This window comes from Taudactylus pleione, unplaced genomic scaffold, assembly GCF_031769625.1.
Source record: "Taudactylus pleione unplaced genomic scaffold, aTauple2 ptg000202l, whole genome shotgun sequence".
In the NCBI taxonomy this organism is placed as follows: Eukaryota; Metazoa; Chordata; class Amphibia; order Anura; family Myobatrachidae; genus Taudactylus; species Taudactylus pleione.
The window spans coordinates 7298294-7317620 of record NW_028284604.1 but is presented as its reverse complement, the minus strand read 5'-3'; the positions used below and the strand labels follow the sequence as shown (position 1 = coordinate 7317620).

General features: G+C 40.4%; 1 protein-coding gene across 1 annotated transcript in view; it reads left to right on the top strand.

Moving 5' to 3' along the window:
* Positions 1-19327, top strand: part of EPB41L4A (erythrocyte membrane protein band 4.1 like 4A) — a 258913-nt gene that overhangs the window by 142251 nt on the left and 97335 nt on the right. Inside the window, exons 6-7 of the mRNA XM_088477685.1 lie at positions 2703-2823; positions 18256-18343. Of these exons, the coding sequence (XP_088333811.1) occupies positions 2703-2823; positions 18256-18343 (209 nt within the window). The remainder of the gene's footprint in view (positions 1-2702; positions 2824-18255; positions 18344-19327) is intronic.

The following is a 19327-nucleotide window of genomic DNA, read 5'->3' as shown; positions in this document are numbered from 1 at the left end:
TGTCTGTTTTTCTTTTTTACTGCCCAGTCACCTACACATACTGTTATTTGATAGTCTGTGGGGTCCAACTTATTTTTTTGTTAATATCAGTGAACAAGTAATAACAAGTGGATATTATACATGTAATTGTAAGAAGATCTTAATTTTTTAATGTTAAAATTAATGCAAATACAATGTTACTATTTCAAACCTAGTGAGGGTTATTTACTAACAAAAGGATAGCATTGGCAATACGCAGGGACCCATAATGAGGAATATATATATTTGCTTTCACTGACTTGCTTGCACAAGTCAATTAATTGATTTGTAACTATGGGTTACTGCAAACATGCACTTTGTTAGTAAGTAGCCATCAATTAAAACATCCCAGTATTTGCATCTTCTCAAATGTCCCTGGTGACGATGACTTTTCTTTCTTTGCTGTTTTGTTTGTTGTTGAAAGTGTATAATATACAGTCTAATCCTTTCCTAGCACATTATAGACTTGCCGGATGGATGAAGGCAACTGAATGTGAGGAATTTCAATGAGGTTAGCACTGTCCTGCATCAGATAACAAATACTGACAGATTTGTATAGGCAAAAATACAGTTGGTATGAAAGAGTGTGGGCCAAGAAATCTGTACAGAAGAAAACAAACAAATACATGTATTATCAGCCATTTTATGTGGAAGCTGAGTTATCTTGTTATTTGTAACCATTATTGTGGTGTCCTTTCCCAAATACAGGCCATAGTGCCTTAGCTTGAAAAGGACAATCCTTCAATAGAAGATTCAGCAAGCAGAAAGTTCCTGTTTACTCCTTTACTGAAAGACTCCAGTATAATAACATTCTGAGTTTAGCCCTCTATAATGGAAAAAGCATTTCTAGAAAATAGATAGAGAACTTTGAAACTGTTTTTCTATCACCCATAAACAACCTTGAAGTGCATCTCCGCCATACAAATGCTAAAATGTCAATCCCAGAGATAACCAAAATCTAGCCTAGGATATAAATAAATATTTCCATCTATTAATCTGTTTCTTTGTGAATATTTATTTTGTGTCATTCCAGGAAATAATGATAAGCATGGGCATTATAACTCCTAGCAGACTAACAATTTCTTTCAAATACTTTGAAAAATGCTTGCCTCTATCCTTCCTGCAGAATTAGTTTTAGGTCTGATTTCCCAAAGGAAAGGGCCTCTGTATATGATGTGCTCTATCTAATAAGGGGTAATCACCGCAATCGCTGATTGCTCCACTTCACTGCCTTTCACAGGGGTGTCTTACTAAAAAACACACAGCCCTGGCAGGTTAAACCCTGATTATGTTCGGCCATGAGCAAGAGAAACAGCTGGAAATGGATATTATGGAGACCCAACAAAGCTGAGCCTCTTACTGAAGCTGAAGAGCAAGTGTAAAACAATAATAAAACTAAAAATATAATAATGCTATTGTAAAAGTGTTGGTGACAGTAATTGTGACTAATGATTCATTTTCTAGCTCGCCAACACCGCCTTGAGCACTCGCGGATGACATAATAAAATGGCACCTGGTGGGGATTGGGACTAGAGATTAATAAAAAAAATATCCCTTGGGTAGAGGGTTCTTACAGACCCATCACAACATTCAGGTATTATTAACTATTCATCACCAAAACTTTGGAGACGGTGTTTCCAGATCTCCTAATACTGTGTGGACAAGGGGTCTCCACTATGGCAATCGGCTTCAAGAATGTTTAATTAACTATATCTTTTTTGACTCAAATATATTTTTTAAATGTCTTTTAATAAATAGTTATTAATGTTCTGTTTAATCAGCATTTATTAGTCTTTGTTGGAAGTGATCATTTGTAATAGCACATGCCTATTACATATACTGTATTTCATATTATTATTTTGTGATAAATGAATAACCCTTGGTGTTCCATATTAAATATGGGGTGCACTTTTTATGTCTCTGGATCTCAGAACGGTTTATCAGTGCCTGTGTTTTACATCAGCACCTCCGTGTGTAGCTGTTTCCTCATGTGTAAATCAGTCAGCACGTCTACGCTATGTTCTCAGGTGTTGCCACCCCTAATGAGTGGTATGCCTATGTGTGTGGAGAGGTGGAAAAACTGAAAGAGGCACAAAGTCACATGCAAAATCCAACACCCTATCACTTTAGAACCACTTCTGTTATAAAATGTTTCTGTTATTCTCCCGCTCTTTATCTCGCTTCCAAGAATTGTGCTCTAAGACAGTCATACCAGTGCGCCTACTCCATACTTTGCAAGATGCTCCATCACTCTGCCCAACTTCTCCAATCGGGTGGTGCAATATTCCTCTCCTCTGTAAATGTGGTCATCTTGCTGTGTAAACCTAATGACTTTGGTGGAAATCTTGATGTACTTATTTGTTTCAAAGCACATTGCACCTCCAGCAGAGCTTCATGTTGTACTGAGCTGAAAAGACAGGTTCTATGTATCTCTTATGGGATACAGATTATGTACCAAACAGAGGAAAAACGTAGACTATATGGAATAGGTTAGTTATGAAGATATAGCACAGTTATGCTACAAGCCTGGGTAATGGCATGATGCTGTATCTAGGTGTGGGGAACTGGCCCCATCATAACTGTTACAGTACAAAAAAAAGTTAAGATAACAGATTGCACACATTAAGAGAATTACTAGAGTCATGAAGTGGTCAGAAAATAATCTTTTCTTCTGTCTGTTCCAGCGGAACTTGGTGACTATGATCCATATAAAAACATAACGAGTTATGTGTCGGAGTATCGCTTTGCGCCTGACCAGAAGGAAGAGCTGGAAGATGCCATTGAGCGAATACATAAAACATTAATGTAAGCACTTAAACATGTCATTATTATGCATTGTGGTGAATGGTGGTCACAAAGCTTCAGTGTTAAATGACCAAGTCATTTAAAACTTACAAACTACAAAGGATAAACTGACAAAGATGGCAAGAGAGTTATTACAAGTATAACGTGGGATTATATTATAGAACCATTAAAGCAGGGTCATTAATGAGTGTTCATAAGCTTGTTTATACACTGTTTCATACTAGTGTAATGTACCAAAATCAGAGGGCAATTATTATATTTGTCCTTCTCTTTTATTCTGTCTTACTCAGTGATCTGTTATTAATAAGCCTGTGTGGCATATATAGAAGTATAGAAGCTCTGGAACATGTCTTACTGCACCTGACCATTTCATTGCCTTAGTGACTTCTGTGTAACCTTGGCATCCTGACCTAGGCTTAGTCTGCATAATGACTCCCACAAAAACACTCTAGTGTTCTGGATTTATTGGGCTTTGGCAGACGTGTATACAGCATGTTAATGTGTTGACACAAGTTTATTAGGAGTGAAGGTCATTGCCTCCCTCAAGCTTTCTAGATGTAATGGATGAAAACAGCAGGATTTGTTTTAGGTTGGAATTTACTTATAATTCTCTGTTACTTATACTAGTCTTCAACTTATAGCAAGCCTCTGTAACTATCCGCAGTCAGCGTAGGATGTTTTGTATCCAGCATCCCGTTTTATAATTTAGCCTCAATTTGAGAATACTGTAACACGAATGTAATATTTCCAATTTTGAAGAAATATTTACACAAATTGCCATTTGGAGCATTTCCACTTATTACAAATAAGGGTCTAAACCTCCACATGCATTAATTACTTCCACATGTGTGATTTGCCTCACAGACCCGGCTGACAACCACAGAGCTTTTGATGCAGGTGGGGAGGGTGTGAGCATTCTAACCAATCGGAAGACGCAGTCCGGGAGATTGAAGCTTCTGTTTAGAGGGCGTGCTTCAGAGATGGACACTAATGCAATTTTCATGGTGATCGAGTAATTATTTGCCATTGAGCGTGTTTTTAAGCCGCACTGCACGTGCACAGCGATCGCATTGCAATTGCGGACGCACAGTGGATCCCATCACAAAGTGACTGACAGGTTGTCAGCGTTTGGGGGTGGTAGCGGGGAATGGTCAGAAAAGCGCAGGAGTACCTGTCTGTTTAAACGCTGTTATATGGGTGTGCATAAATTAGCCACTGCGAGTGCATGCGCAGCTCTGCGTGCCAGAAGAGCTCCCAAGGCTGCAGGGTAAGATGGCCGCCGATGTGCTTCGATGTTACTGATATTTACGCAGGTATGCGTCGTCGCACGCAGGTAAGAAGGCACCAGTGGGCGTCTTTATGCTTGGGTGATCTTTGCTAACATTAGCATATTTTCGCTGGTGCGTTGTGTATGTTATCGCAGCTGCTATCGCATTAGTGTACATCTCTGAATCAGGCCCAGAGCTCCCATTCACATGCTCCCTATGCAGCCATTTTTAAATTGTGAAATAAAATGTTCTGCGACTTAAGGGACAAATTCAATTAGCCGCAAAAAGCCGAGATCGGCTAAAAGTTTTCGCCAATCCGCAGTTTCTGCCTGTTTTCAGAGTATCTTATTTTGGGGTACAAATGTGGGGACTAGGGGCCTGATTCAGAGTCAGACGCTATTTGCGGACCTTCGTTCTGAAAAAGGGGCTGGCTATTTAAATTGAGGGCTCGCTCTTTGCGGTCTGTTGACGCCTCTATGTCTGAACGAGCGTCCGAAACATGCGCTCACTATTTTGTAAAGACGCCCCTTGGCCGCTCGCATCATACGTCATCTCCGCTATTTATTAGATTAATCGAGTACATCGAACGGCGTATGAACTGCTCGCTATTCTTGTGGTAGCATTTTCCTACCGCAATCATGTGAACAGTTCAGGCTAAAAGACAACCAAGTGACGTGGTCGATGACGCTGCTTTGTTAATTATGCACTCCCATTAAACGCCCGTTTTGACCGTTTGGCACGCCTGCGTTCGGATCTCCACTCCCCGTTTTCAAGCACCTTCCCCTGTTACCACCCACAAACGCCTCATTCTGTCACTCAAATTAGCAGGCACTCGCTATTTTGCAAGCACACGATTTCCGACCGCACTGACTGGTTGGCGCATGCGCATTACAACCCATACACATGCGCAGATGTGCGAACATCGCTCGGAGCGAACGAGCGGCCGCTTACGAGCGGCTCTAAATCAGGCCCTAGGTTCAGAACCCTTTTGACACCATCACTAATGACTAATTAGGCAAAAAAAATTATAATAATCTTAATTCACCCCTAAAAACACATGTCATTTGTGGGGCGAAAATGTAAAAAGTGTTGGAAATTGGTAAAAAGTAGGGGCCTGGTATTTTGTGGGGCTAAAAGAGAGGAAGAGAGGAAGCTGCAGCAGGTGTATTTTTAAAAATGTTTAAATCTTCACTTTAGAGACATACTATAACCCATTTACATGTACCCCAAATTTAACTCTGGTACTTATTTTTCTCAAAAAGACATTGCCTTAAATAATTTTTCCACACTTATGCAAATATGCCCTGTGACTCAATAAAAGATTACTAAATACTTTAATTAGGGCTATTTATACTCTTCTATATTGATTCCCAGGGTCAGTTAGGCTTTTTATGGGGTACAGACTGATTTTCCCAAAATATGCTGTCCTTTTCACTAGTTTTGCTATTCACTACAGTCACCTATCCACGTTTTCACCTGTTTTGGAATTGAATAGGGCGAAAAACGGGGACGCGCATGGCGAAAGCATCGCATCCAAACAAGCGAATGAGGCAAAAACATCACGCTTTTCGCCGACCTCTGCTTTTCGCGGGTAATTGAATTTGGCCCATAGTTGGTAATTTTTCTTTAGACATATAAGACAGACAACTCATGGAGTCAGGCATTTTGTGGACTGAACTGATATTTGTGGATAAGCAGCCTAGCAATTCATTAAAATAGACTACATTTTTAGCGGTGTCACTATCAATTCATTATTAACCATTGACGTCATTGGTTACCAGGAAAATGGTGGCTTCCACTATAGGGAGTATATTTACTGAAGTGCAGGTTTATAGAAGTGGAGATGTTGCCCATAGCAACCAATCAGATTCTAGCTGTTATCTTGTAGAAGGTGCTAGATAAATGTTAAGTAGAATCTGATTGGTTGCTGTGGGCAACATCTCCACTTCTAGTAACCCCTAGGTATCTGGTGTGCTTTAGTCCCAGTTTATCCACGTTGAAAATATTGAACACTTTTCTATAATAAGTAATTAATTGGTAAAAACAGGTTGTTAATGTTTAAACTCTAAGCAACCGTGTGCATTTTATCACTGACAATGTTATTATGTTTCTGCTTTCTTGTTTCTTATTGCTCCCTGCAGTACATATTGTGGTTGTGCTTGTGTTAGGCTGGTGGAAGACTGGTGTAATGCTGACTAATCGCTGCCATTGTTAGAAGTTTAAACAGGCTGACTATCCATTATTGCCTGTAGCTATGTGCTCACCTCAGGCTCACCTTTTTCTTTGATGTGTATTCACCTTGGTATAGAGTACATCACATTTATGTTCCCTAGATACTTCAACTCTGTTATGCAGTTCTTTTCTTATTAGAACTAATAATATCTAATTTGTTGAAAGTCCATGTTGCGACATCATATAAAACACTGTCAGTCAGATCAAATTAATGCCTGAGGGGTTTGTGAAACAAATTTCTTAGTCAATAACGTCATCATTTTTTTATTCTGGGCTGGTCAAATTGCAAAGTATACATTTCGAAAGGGACAATTTGCATTGTGATAACTATAGAATGATAGATGTTATTTTACTTAAAACAGTATATTGATATCATTTCCAATTGCTTTATAGCAAAAGTGCCCTGTATGAGTCATAATTATAGAAAACAAAAGCATTTGTAAAGTATATAATTGTTTGTTTGTTTATTAGGGGAAATGCTTAATTCTGCAAATTATATGGATATTGTATGTCACCAAGGAGATCTGTGATTATTATTTATTTTATTATGAAAGATAGTTCCCTAAAAATCGGCTTTCGATTAGCCCCTCCCTGTGAATCATTACAAATTGTCATCTTTTATGGATTAAAGGCCATCTAATTCACATTCCAAATATTACACTTTCTAACCACTGATGCTTATTCCACACTAGGAGGACGTTATATGTTACTTGTTCTATTTTTAATCCATCCAGCGCTTGAACTATTATGCTGGCTATACACCTGCGCGACCAGCATCAGATCAGATTCACCATCCGACTCCCCGGAGCCACCGGCAGCATATTTGTTGTTTTTCTTAGCACACGATCTGTCGTATGATCGATCATGTGCCTCACGCGCTCATCAGGGAAAAAGTCATTGCAATGACTTAAATAGACGCACGATGCATAGCATGCACAAAATAAACGGTGCGATCTGCACACGATAGGATGGAACATATGTGCTGCACGTCTGATCATAAGATCCGTTTATAGGAGATGCGGGAGTGCACATCGGATCGTATCTTACTCCAAAAATACACGATTTCCACAGGATCCATCGAAAGACTCGTCGAAAATCAGGCAATCGACCCAAAATCGTGCAGGCGTTTGGCCAGCATTAGTGTATACTGACCATACACCAGGATTGGCTGGCAAATTTTAGGCTGGGGAAGTACAAAGCACTGGCCCTTTAGGCATAGAGCACATGGGGTGATTTATCAATGGACGAAAAGTCCCCCAACACCTAGTATTTAAAACAAAACAGCATAATGATATAATTTCCAATTCCTTCATAGCAACAGTGCCTTGTATGAAGAAAAGTTATAGGGAACAATTTTTTTTTTCTAATCAGTATTATTTTAATCCATTTTTATCAATTTCTAAAAAGAAAGTTAATTGGAAACTACATGGGTGCCACTGGAGCTCACCAGCACTTAGTCACTTCTGCTTGAATCACTGTTTATAAATCTCTCACAATATCCGCTCATGAGGGAGTATTAAAACAGCAGTTCAAGCGGGATAGTGGCGCTTATGTGCCTCAGTGGTGTCCATATCATTTATCGAAAAACAATAAACTTTTTTCAAAATTAATTTAATTAAGTTCATTTTAAAGTTAAAAAAGCTATATAGACATATACTATTTTATCTGATATTATTCTAAACCTACACTTACCTGGATTCTTTCTTTCTTCCTCTTTGTCTTTGCTTTGCTTTTCTTGCTCTTGTCGTCTTTCTCTTTTTCCCCACTAAATGGCCTCTTATCCTTTGTTTCGCTCTTCCTGATGCTTTTCCTGGGTACAGAGGAGGGCTTTTAAGTGCCTACATAAGAGCCACATTCTGGCTGGTCTGTGGGAGCCCATGTTAACATGGTGGCAGGGGGATGATGGGCACTTATTTAGATTTGCTGGGCACCGACATTGGCACGGCCACCAGCCATAATGCTGCCTTGACACATACATTCACAGTAGTCACAGAAGTTCTGGATCATTGGTGAGTTTGAGTACAAAGCGGCAGCATCTGACGAACATCGGTCGCTCCATCGGACATCTGAACAACCTTGTGCAAGTAAGACACTGGGGCCAGAACCACGTAAGAAGACGCAGTTGCTGGCTGCAGCATGCCACTGAAACAGTCGCCAAATATCTGCGTTTGAGTCACCATACCCCGTTACCTCCCCCAAATGGTCGCTGTCTGTCAATCACACTGCGTCCTAATCCACAGTACGACCGCCATCGCGGCACACGCGCAGTGCAACTCTGATGTATGTGCAGACTGAAACATTGCCAGCTTGTGCCCGAAATCCACATACTGCATCCAATAAGGCCTATGGATAGGCTATTACATCAGCTACTACCCGATGCGGCAGCGTCACCGTCTAACACAGTATTATACCTGTGGGAACCTGTCGATTAGGCTACCGCATATGCTAAGCTTAGGCGGCCCTCAAACACATCAAGCTACACATCTTCTGGGCCACAAAGGAGGCAGAATGTGTCCGAAAACATTTGGTGGCATTCCAGCCCAGCCCACACCTGCAGTATGTTTTCCATAAAACCTACTACAGATTGTTATAATCTGTTCACCATGCAGTACACAGGCCGATGCCACCTATGATGAACTGCACTGGGTATATTTTCTTAATTTAAAAGTACAGCACAGTTTAACTTAATGGAACGCTTTTTTTATTTAATCTATTGTAATGTTTAAATGGAGACATATACTCATTTGTATTTTCTTTGTAATATTTACGACCTCTAAAGCATTGACCCATTCACTCTTATGATCTTGTTATTAGAGCAGTGATAAATCAGCTGTGTGAACAGTCATAAAACAATCATTCTACAGTGTGACTGTTGTTATCTGCAATGGGGATCCCTATCAGGCTCATCTGTGCATGGCCTTTCAGCGCTATTTGAACAAGTGGAGCTTTGTTTCGACAATTGACACATTTCACTCTCACTAGTTGATTTTGTAGCTGCTGACCTCATATGCACACTATTATAATATTTTATTCTCTACAAGGATGGCACAACTCCCCGCTGTTTTCATTAGCTATACACTAGTTACTGAACATTCTTGTAGAGAATTCTGTTTTAACTATCACAGAGGCACAGTAAATGTCCACAGCACACAGTGATAAATGTTACGTTCCTGTTACCAGTTGGATATGGGTTTCTGAGATATAGATCATTCCCCCTGTCCTCGGGCAGCTGCTGCAATAAGCGAGCAGTCCTGGGGAAGCCTAACATGAACACATTCCCCGCAAATAGTAGTGGTGAAAGTTTACACTGTCCTGTTCCATCCAGGGCAGCGTTACTGCACGTGTGACCTTAAAAATCCTTTGGGATCCCTCGTCCCACTCCGGGCCCTCTTCCCATTGGTAGCTAACGCCAACTGAAAATAGTGTTAGTTCCCGTGTTTAAATTCTGAAAACTTCCCCATACATTGTATACATTGTATGAGGGCTGCAATGTACTGCTGCAGGCAATACTTTCGGGTTGGGTATGATATCCTGGCAGTCAGGATGCCTGCTGTCAAAATGCCGACAGCGGCATTCCAATGCTCGGAATCCTGACGGGTCGGGTAAGTATACTAACCCTCCCCCCTTCTCTTTCTAAACCTAACCGTCCCTTCTTACACCCTAACCCTCCCCACCCCGCACCCTAGCTCTTCCCTTTAGTGCCTAACCCTAACCCTCCCTCCATGGTGCCTAAACCAAACCGTCCCCCCTTAGTGCCTAACCCTTCCCTCCCCCAGTAGTGTCTAATCCTGACCTCTCCCCCAAAGCCTAACCCTAACCCCCCCCCCTCTGGTGCCTAATGCTAACCCTCCCCCCCGCGGCTAACAGCTAAGGGCGCCCCACTTACCTCCGCTCAGGATGCCGTCTGTCGGTGTGCAGGCTGACTTCTGGATTTAACCTCCTATGTTTAGTCCCTGGTCGGGATTCAAATGCCGGGATTTCAACAGATGGCATCCCGGCCTTCGGTATTTTGACTACATCCTGGTATTTTCTACATTAGAGTCTTAATAAATAGCCTTGTCACTTTATTTAGTGGTAATCATGCGGAAACTACTGTTTCCGGATAATTATAGCGGCAATTTAGGCTGATATGAAAATTTAAATAGGCTGCACATTTACATTTTATGAAGATTATGTAGACTCATAGATACACAGATCCAGCACAGTTTAGGCACTTTTCACTTTATACTTTTGTCAATTTTTGAGGGTGGCTGTTGTGACATGATTTGCAGGGCCTCCAGCAATACTGGGTGTGCCCAACAGCTAACACACTGCAGTGCCTACTAATTATCTGCCCCCTCTGACCTTTTCCATTGACACTGTTATAACTTCAAGATCTGATCTGTATCAAGGAGAAAGTTGCAGCACTGGAAGAGTAGATTTAACACTTTAACTCTTATAAAACAAAATCCTTTAATGAGGGTAGTGTTTTAATTTTATGTACAGATATGTCCTCTTGCATCTTTGCCGCTTGGGCAACATATCGTGCCACGCATGGCGCGAGTTGTTCACCCGCAAATGGGTACGCGCGCTGCGTTCACACCCACGTCTCCATAAGATTGCAGAGTGCGAATGCAGCGAGTGGCATAGAGTAAAGTGGCAGCCGCGGCTAATCGCATGGCGTTTGCAGCGTGAGCGCCAAAGATCCAAGAGGACACATCTGTATGGGGTGCTGTTTTGTGAAAGACACAATTTCTAAGAAATGATTTGTTATTCTGTAGTTTACCTGTTTAGTGGTAAGATACATAAGGTATATAAGGGGGCCCTTTTATGCTTGCTGCATGCTCAGAATCTGCGGTTGGGAGCCATTAGTCCTTGTGGTGACAATGCCACATTAAGAAGAGGAGCATGAAAAAATTATTTCATTTGTGTGAACAAAACTGAAAGTCATCGGCTTATTTAGTAAAATGGTGGTTTGTAGACTAATTTAGATTAATCTAATCTATAGCAACTAATAAAGACGCTGGGGTTTTCACTGTCGCAAGTACAGCCGACGGAACTAAATGCAGATATTTGCCCACATGCTGAATTGTAGGCATTAGTGTAACCACATCGCACCTTTACCTTTGTTTGCTTGAATAGCTGTTATCATTATCAACATGCACTTATGATCAGTATGTGTAGGCACAACTCCGTATAGCTTGTATGCTTTCATTCAGCCTATGTTCCATTGCTCCAATGTTACCCAGTAACACCCATTCAGCCCAAGAGGGGTTGGGACTGAAATGCTGATGACTCTGAATTGTCTGTGTATGCATACGCTGAGCTACGAAGCATACCTAGTGCTGCAAATCGCAAGATCCATCCGCCGAAAAGACTTGCATGCATCTCTGGATGGCACACTCTATCTGTTATAATGGCACACTCTATCTGTTATAATGGCACACTCTATCTGTTATAATGGCACACTTTATCTGTTATAATGGCACACTCTATTATAATGGCACGCTATCTGTTATAATGGCACCCTCTATCTGTTATAATGGCACACTCTATCTGTTATAATGTCACACTCTATCTGTTATAATGTCACACGCTATCTGTTATAATGGCACCCTCTATCTGTTATAATGGCACACTCTATCTGTTATAATGTCACACTCTATCTGTTATAATGGCACACTCTATCTGTTATAATGGCACACTCTATCTATTATAATGTCACACTCTATCTGTTATAATGTCACACTCTATCTGTTATAATGGCACACTCTATCTGTTATAATGTCACACTCTATCTGTTATATTGTCACACTCTATCTGTTATAATGGCACACTATCTGTTATACTGGCACTCTATCTGTTATAATGGCACACTCTTATCTATTATATTGTCACACTCTATCTGTTATAATGGCACACTCTATCTGTTATACTGGCACTCTATCTGTTATAATGGCACACTATCTGTTATACTGGCACACTCTATCTATTATAATGTCACACTCTATCTGTTATAATGTCACACTCTATCTGTTATACTGGCACTCTATCTGTTATAATGGCACACTATCTGTTATAATGGCACACTCTATCTATTATAATGTCACACTCTATCTGTTATAATGTCACACTCTATCTGTTATAATGGCACACTCTGTCTGTTATAATGGCACACTCTATCTATTATATTGTCACACTCTATCTGTTATAATGGCACACTCTATCTGTTATACTGGCACTCTATCTGTTATAATGGCACACTCTATCTTTTATACTGGCACACTCTATCTGTTATAATGGCACACTCTATCTGTTATAATGTCAGGCTCTATCTGTTATTTTGACTAAAGCAGCTTACAAATTCAAAAACAATATTGGGCAATTCCAGTTCCTCCTCAGTTGTTTGACTGGTATGTAGACCCTCATTTACTTCCTGTATCCCTTACAATTTGCTATTATTAGTACTACATTCCACTATAATAATATATTACATACTGTACAGCACCTTTTTATAGAGGTTACATTGCATTAGGGACATACAGACTTGGGGCCTGATCAGCATGGATCGCCACTGCTAAAGCATACGCAGACGGACGATTGTTGTGTACTGTGCATGTGTATGCATCGCAGTGCGCGAAGGCATCACTGCGATCACAAAGACCACGGAGAGACATCACAGAGTGATTGACAGGCAGTGAGCATTTGGGGGTGGTGATGGGGGGGGGGTCGGCGAAATGCAGGCATGCATAAATTAGCCATTGCGATTGCATACGCAGCTTGAGTACTTACTGCGTGCAACGAGGTTAGTAATTTCTATGTAGGGTCAGGGCTGCTGTGTTTATGGAGGTCAGCAAGGTATTACAGATGTGAGATAGCGGTAGCGGTAGTGGGAGTCAGTGGGCGTCTCTATGCTGGCAGTGCGACGGCATTGCAATAGCATTCATTAGCATATATTTGCAGCAGACCTGTGTGCGATTACAGAGCTGCGATCGCAATAGCGATCCTTAATGAATCAGGCCTTTAGTTACATCACTTAAGCGATGTGCAGTGTCTGTACATTGCAGGGTCAGCACTAGAACAGAGTTCCCCAGCAGCAGGAACACCCTCATACATTTGTTCAATTTAGTTTTTCTGGTTTACCCTATGATTGTGTGTTTTCTGGCACTCAACCTTATGTCATCCGCAGGCTGCAATAAATTTCCATTTCATTTCCTAACATGTCCAGTCAGCACTGTGCTGTATTGTAGATGGAAATGGGTTTTTCATAAAGATTTCTGAGGTAACATCCAGTCGCTGCTGCACATTTTCCTTTCAGCTGTAGAATTTATATGCAGATAGAGTAATATTTAGTTTATTATTACCATTTACTGGCCTATAACAGAGGAAAAATTGCGGCAAGGTAGAGATTTCATTAAAATGCGTTTAGTATTCTCCTGATAAACTGCTATATAATACAGATAAAATGGTAAGTGAGTAAAAACAAAAAATAAATTCTTGGCTGGGTGCGTTGTCATTCATTTTACATACGCTTAGCTGTATATATTTTTCATGCAGCTCTTTCCCCCTAAGGTATGGATTTTTCTATGGTGTATACATGAATTTCTCAGTTATAAATTCATGAGTTTATTTAAGTTTAACAAACAAAACCGATTTTGCATTTGCTTCTCATTTGTGTCACTGATTCTATATTGAGACGTACGGTATTATTGCTTTTATTTATCGCAGTAAACTTTTGTAGCTTTATTCATTTCTGGAAATAAACCGCAATGTTTTATGCAGCGTGAGTACCAAGATACATTTTCATGTTTTCAACATAAATATAATCAACATGATCTTTCCAAGAAAGTCTTTTAATTATCAGAGATGTATGTTTGCAAACCCATAACTCAACACTTCCCATTATAAAATACAGTAAAATGTAGTGTTTATGCCTTCGCTGTATTTCTACTACAGAATTAAAAGGAAATTGTTTCGTTATACTGCATCATAAACAGCAGACATACATACTACAGATTATGCGGTAATTACAATCATTCTGCATTAGGACAAAAAGCTGAAATGGTAAAGCATACATTATTCAACTTAGGTCAAATGACACAAATATGTCTATAATTTGAAACCCACAAAGATCTTCATTTGTGATTTATTAGATGTATGTTTGCAATCCCAGCTCAGCTCAGTTTACAAGTGCTCCTTTGGGCTGATTCAGAGTTGGGAGCAGAGCCATAGTTAGGAGTGTACGAATAGTGTCATTGCCCAGGGTGCCGGGTCCTGGGGGCAGCATAATCGCTGCCCCACGGCACATGCATGTGGTTTGCAGGGTGCCTGAAACAGCACCCTGTAGCTAGTGGCGCTACTGCAGTGCCACACGGAGCATCCAAGGGATGCTCTGCCTGGGCATCAGACGATGATGCAGTGTTGCTGGATTGGAGCGCCCACTGACATCACTGCTTCAAAGCCTTGCCCACAGGTACACTGCCAGGATTGCTGTCTGCCGATCCCAACACTTGCTAGATATGAGCATTATGGGTTGGGGTCTAGATGGCCGAGGGTGTGTGTACACCCTGTGCAAATACCTATGAGTTTTACTGATCTCTCTGTACAGACCTCTCCTATCCGTATGCTTGGGTTGATATCCATCACCATCATCAGTGAGCACATGCACCAGCGCTATCCTTGGTGCAAAGGAAAGGTCTACATGCGTACCTGCAATTCTGAATGCACATCCTCACTGATCTTAACGGGCCGCAATCGAACGATGGGCATCGATGACTGGCGATCTGTGGAGGAATCAGGGAAATTATGCATGTTAAAATTTCCCTGACTTGGTGCTCCGGATTATTTTTTTGTCGGGAGCAGCATATCAAGGAAATCCATAATGTTGGATTTCCCCGATGCCCAGACCCAGGTGTAAAGGTATCGGATATATATGGGCCCCTTTTGAATGCCCGTTACCACCCAGTTGCACTCCTTCAGCCGTGAGTGTAGATGATTCAGCAATACTACAGTGCATGCCCAGTGCGAAAGCAAAAAACTTTGCAAAAATGACTTGCATTCAACTGTGCATCAGTCCCATACTGTTTACCCAAACAGGTTTGAAGTGTAAGCCTAAAGATACATATCCTAGGAATTATTGTAGGAAGAGCCCTGAACACTTTCCACTACAGTTAACCTGACACATTGAACCCCAGGCATTCCCACAAGTGCTAAAATGAACACTCTATATTGTCCGTCAATGTAACATTTTACAAATACATAGATGCAAGAAAGAGATAGAAATGTATGATGACATTATTAATTAGTTAGAATGATGTGTCTTTGTAGCACATTAAGGTAATTGCTTATCTGTTGTAGGTCATCACTATCTGTACTGTAGCTCACTCAAATAGTTGTCAGTTAAACAATGGCAGTGCTTTGTAAGGAACCTGATGTTAGTGATAACCTGTGTACTTGCTGTGACCTGTGGCCTGGTACTGCTCATTTAAATGCTAAATCTATCTATCTATTTTTCCTTTAGGGCTCCATATGCCACACCAAGCAACTGTAATAATTACATATTCAGTCTCTTTACAGCTCAACAGAATGTAATTGTAGAGCACTTGAAAGAAATTAATGGATGACTCATAAATAAAATTTGTTAAAAGTTCACCATGAAACCAAAATATTTTTTATTGTACTCAAAAAAAGCAGGTATTTTTACATAGGTATAAGCTTAATTTGAATTATTATTTTTTTTTTTAATAACAAATCAAAGGGGAACTTCTTCCAAAATTGATTAATAAAAATTGTCAAAATTGGCAAGTCAGGGATGTTTGAATTTCCCTGATCCGCCGACATATCATCGATCATCAATGTCCTTAGGTCGGCGTCTGCAGAACTGGGAATCCACATAAAATTACTCTGTGAATTTTAATCAAATGTTCTTTTCTCAAACAATATTTTAATTGAATAATTTGCACATACTAAGAATGATGTGCACCTTTAAAATTTCATATATTGAGCATGTTCCAAAGAAAACATAGATCACTTACTTATTATTATTATTTTGTTCATTTACCGAATTTCTCTGGAAACTTCATTGGCTTGAGGTGGTTTAATGGAGGAGAAGGCCCGTGTGCAGACCCATTGCGGGCCCCTCCTCTCTGTAGTGCACAAATCTCTGGGAAAATGCCAGCTGCACCATTTTCCTGGTGATTAGTGCTGCTGCACCAAAGCAGAACTTTGGAGAGTTAAGTAATAAACATGGGTGCTGTGTGTGCGGCATGGGCTCCCCTGGACCCAGTGGCCCATGTGCACTGCATACCCTGCACCTATTATAGATACTCCAATGCCTATGGCGCATATGTTACACTGGTTGTACTCACAATCGGGCTAATGCATATGGAGTCGCTGGTATAAGATACAGCTGGGCGAAGCGATGGGCGGTGTTTGGTAGATGGTCTGAAGGGTGCACAAAACATTCCATCACCTGGACGTGTATTGGGAGTGTCGAGGGCGTGTCACTGCAAGCGGGCTGCGTTCTCAGACACACAGCCGCTTCCAGAGACGCCATGTTGAGGTGGAGACACCAGACCTGCCATAGACAGGTGTTGGGCACAATGGTGGACTGTCTAGAACTACTGGCTGTGTTGCTGCAACAAGGGGAGCAGAAAATGTTCATCTCAAGGTTTGCACATTCTGGAGCACACTAGTGCACAAGAGGAAGGCTGAAACAAACTTGCATATTATCGCAGCCATGCCAAAGGGCTCTTGAGTGGATGCAACAGCGACCATCTCTGAATCAGGCCCAGTATGTTCTACAATGGGCTGTATGTGAATGTATTGGGGCAGAATGAGGCAGTTTTAATTTTCCGTGTTTAGTCTTTTTCTATATAGTTCAGTGTAATTAAGAATTCTGATAATGGTTAAAATGTCAACATTTTCATTGTATATACTACACGTGTCCATAGAAACAGTTTATTTGTTTATTTTTTTATTCTTTTAGAAGCGCCATGCTCGTTTTATTATTGTGTGTGTCTGTTTATTTATTTATTTTTTAAAAAACTAGTAATAATAAAAACAAAGCACTGTGCTCTTTCGTGTGCTTCCTCTTGATTTTTCAGGTTTTTATTATTCAATTACTGCAGGCTGACAATAAAAGCTTGTCCACTGGCTTAATAGGAGTGTTTATGTCAGTGTCTAATGAGATTGACACAATTTCAGTCACTCCTTCTGGAAGCTGATTGGCTATGCAGACCCTTGATCTTCCACTTTCGCATGACCCCATCAGTGATTATAAGGACATCATTTAGAATAGTTAATTATTTTAAAGCAGAGAACATCTCTCCCATATACTGTCTGCTCAGCAATTGACTAGCAGTAAATGGAGGTGTTCTGGGCAATCTTTGTGTGATCTTTTTGTGCTGACATGAAATGTTGTTAATCAAAGCACTTATATAGGTTGAAGTTCCCTTTGTTTTCCAGTAGAGGAACCCATTAGGGGCTCTGTAAATGGACCGTAGTGAGCCATGATGTATATTGAGTGGGATAAAAAATGTCACTGTGGACTATTTTCTGCTCCCACTAAATGCAGAGCCAGAAAGTGTGTGTAGCAATAAATGCAGCTGGAAACAAAACATTTATTTAAAATCAATAGTCATTTCCATAGAGCCTATTTATTAAGGTGGGAAACCTGCAATTACATGAGAATGAAACCTCAGATAATTAAACTTACTAATTCTGTCTCTTATGTACTTCCATCTACTGTAAAGCAGCAGCTTGTGTAACAATGCAGCACGTTTGTTTTTTATTGGTAAGGCACATATATATATATATATATATATATTAGTTGCAGGTAGTATCCTATGGCTACATAAGCACGCAGAACATCAAATTTATGAACAGGATATAGATGGTTGATCACATGGTGTCAACAATGTTATGTGATCACAGTTTTGTTTTTGTTTTTCAGGGGGCAGGTCCCTTCCATAGCTGAATCAAATTATTTGGGAGTTGCCAAATCCCTTGAAATGTATGGAGTTGACCTTCATCCAGTCTACGTAAGTGAAAAGTGTAAACATGATACTGTACAAACAATATATTTTATATTGTTGGTGGCTGTTCACTATTGTATTTTGTAGTCACATGTGTGGTTATGTTGTAAAGGCCCTTAGATAAGTCACATGGGTCTATTTACTAAGCAGTGTTAGGAGACAGAGTGAAAAGTGATAAGGTGCCAGCCAATCAGCTCCCAACTGTCATCTCACAGGCTGTGTTTTGAAAAATGACAGTTGGGAGCTGATTCCCTGGCATCTTATCACTTTTCACTCTGTCTCCTAACACTGCTTAGTAAATAGACCCCACAGAGAGGTGCTAGATATTGTGGTTTAAACATTATACTCTCCTGTATCTTCAGTTCTGTGTTGGCTATGAATTGAAATATATGGGTGGATCTAAAAAGCATTTTCTCCCTTTTTTTATTCACTGTATAAATTATCTCACAAGATTAAGACAGATAGCAATAGATAATACTCTGACAACTTCCCAACTGTTCAGCCGCAGGAGGCTGCAACTTCTAAATATGTTGCTCAGCCAACATTTAGAAAGATGCAAAGAGAAAATAGTTCTTATAGACATAATTGCTGAAATTTTTGTGTGAAGGACAAAATTAGGTTGCTAATAATCGATTCTCAGAAAGGAAAGGAAAGATCTGACTGTTTGTTGCAGCATCTTTCCCTGTTCTCCAGGTTTAGTACATGCCCTGATGTATTTTCCATGTATACCAAAAGTCTTATTACCTAAATAGATACTGCTGCGGTCTATAATCTGAATGGCTCCTGTTCAAATTATATCAATACATCTATAGGGATCCATACATCATGTGGTCGTTTTACCGATTCCCCTACCTGACAGGAACCAACGGTTGGAAATGCCGCTCGGTGGCCAACGATGATCACCGATCCATTGGGGAATCGGTGAAATTCTTTATGTTAAAAGTCCCAGATTTGCTGATCAAGATCATATTTCGATTCAGATTGGCAAAT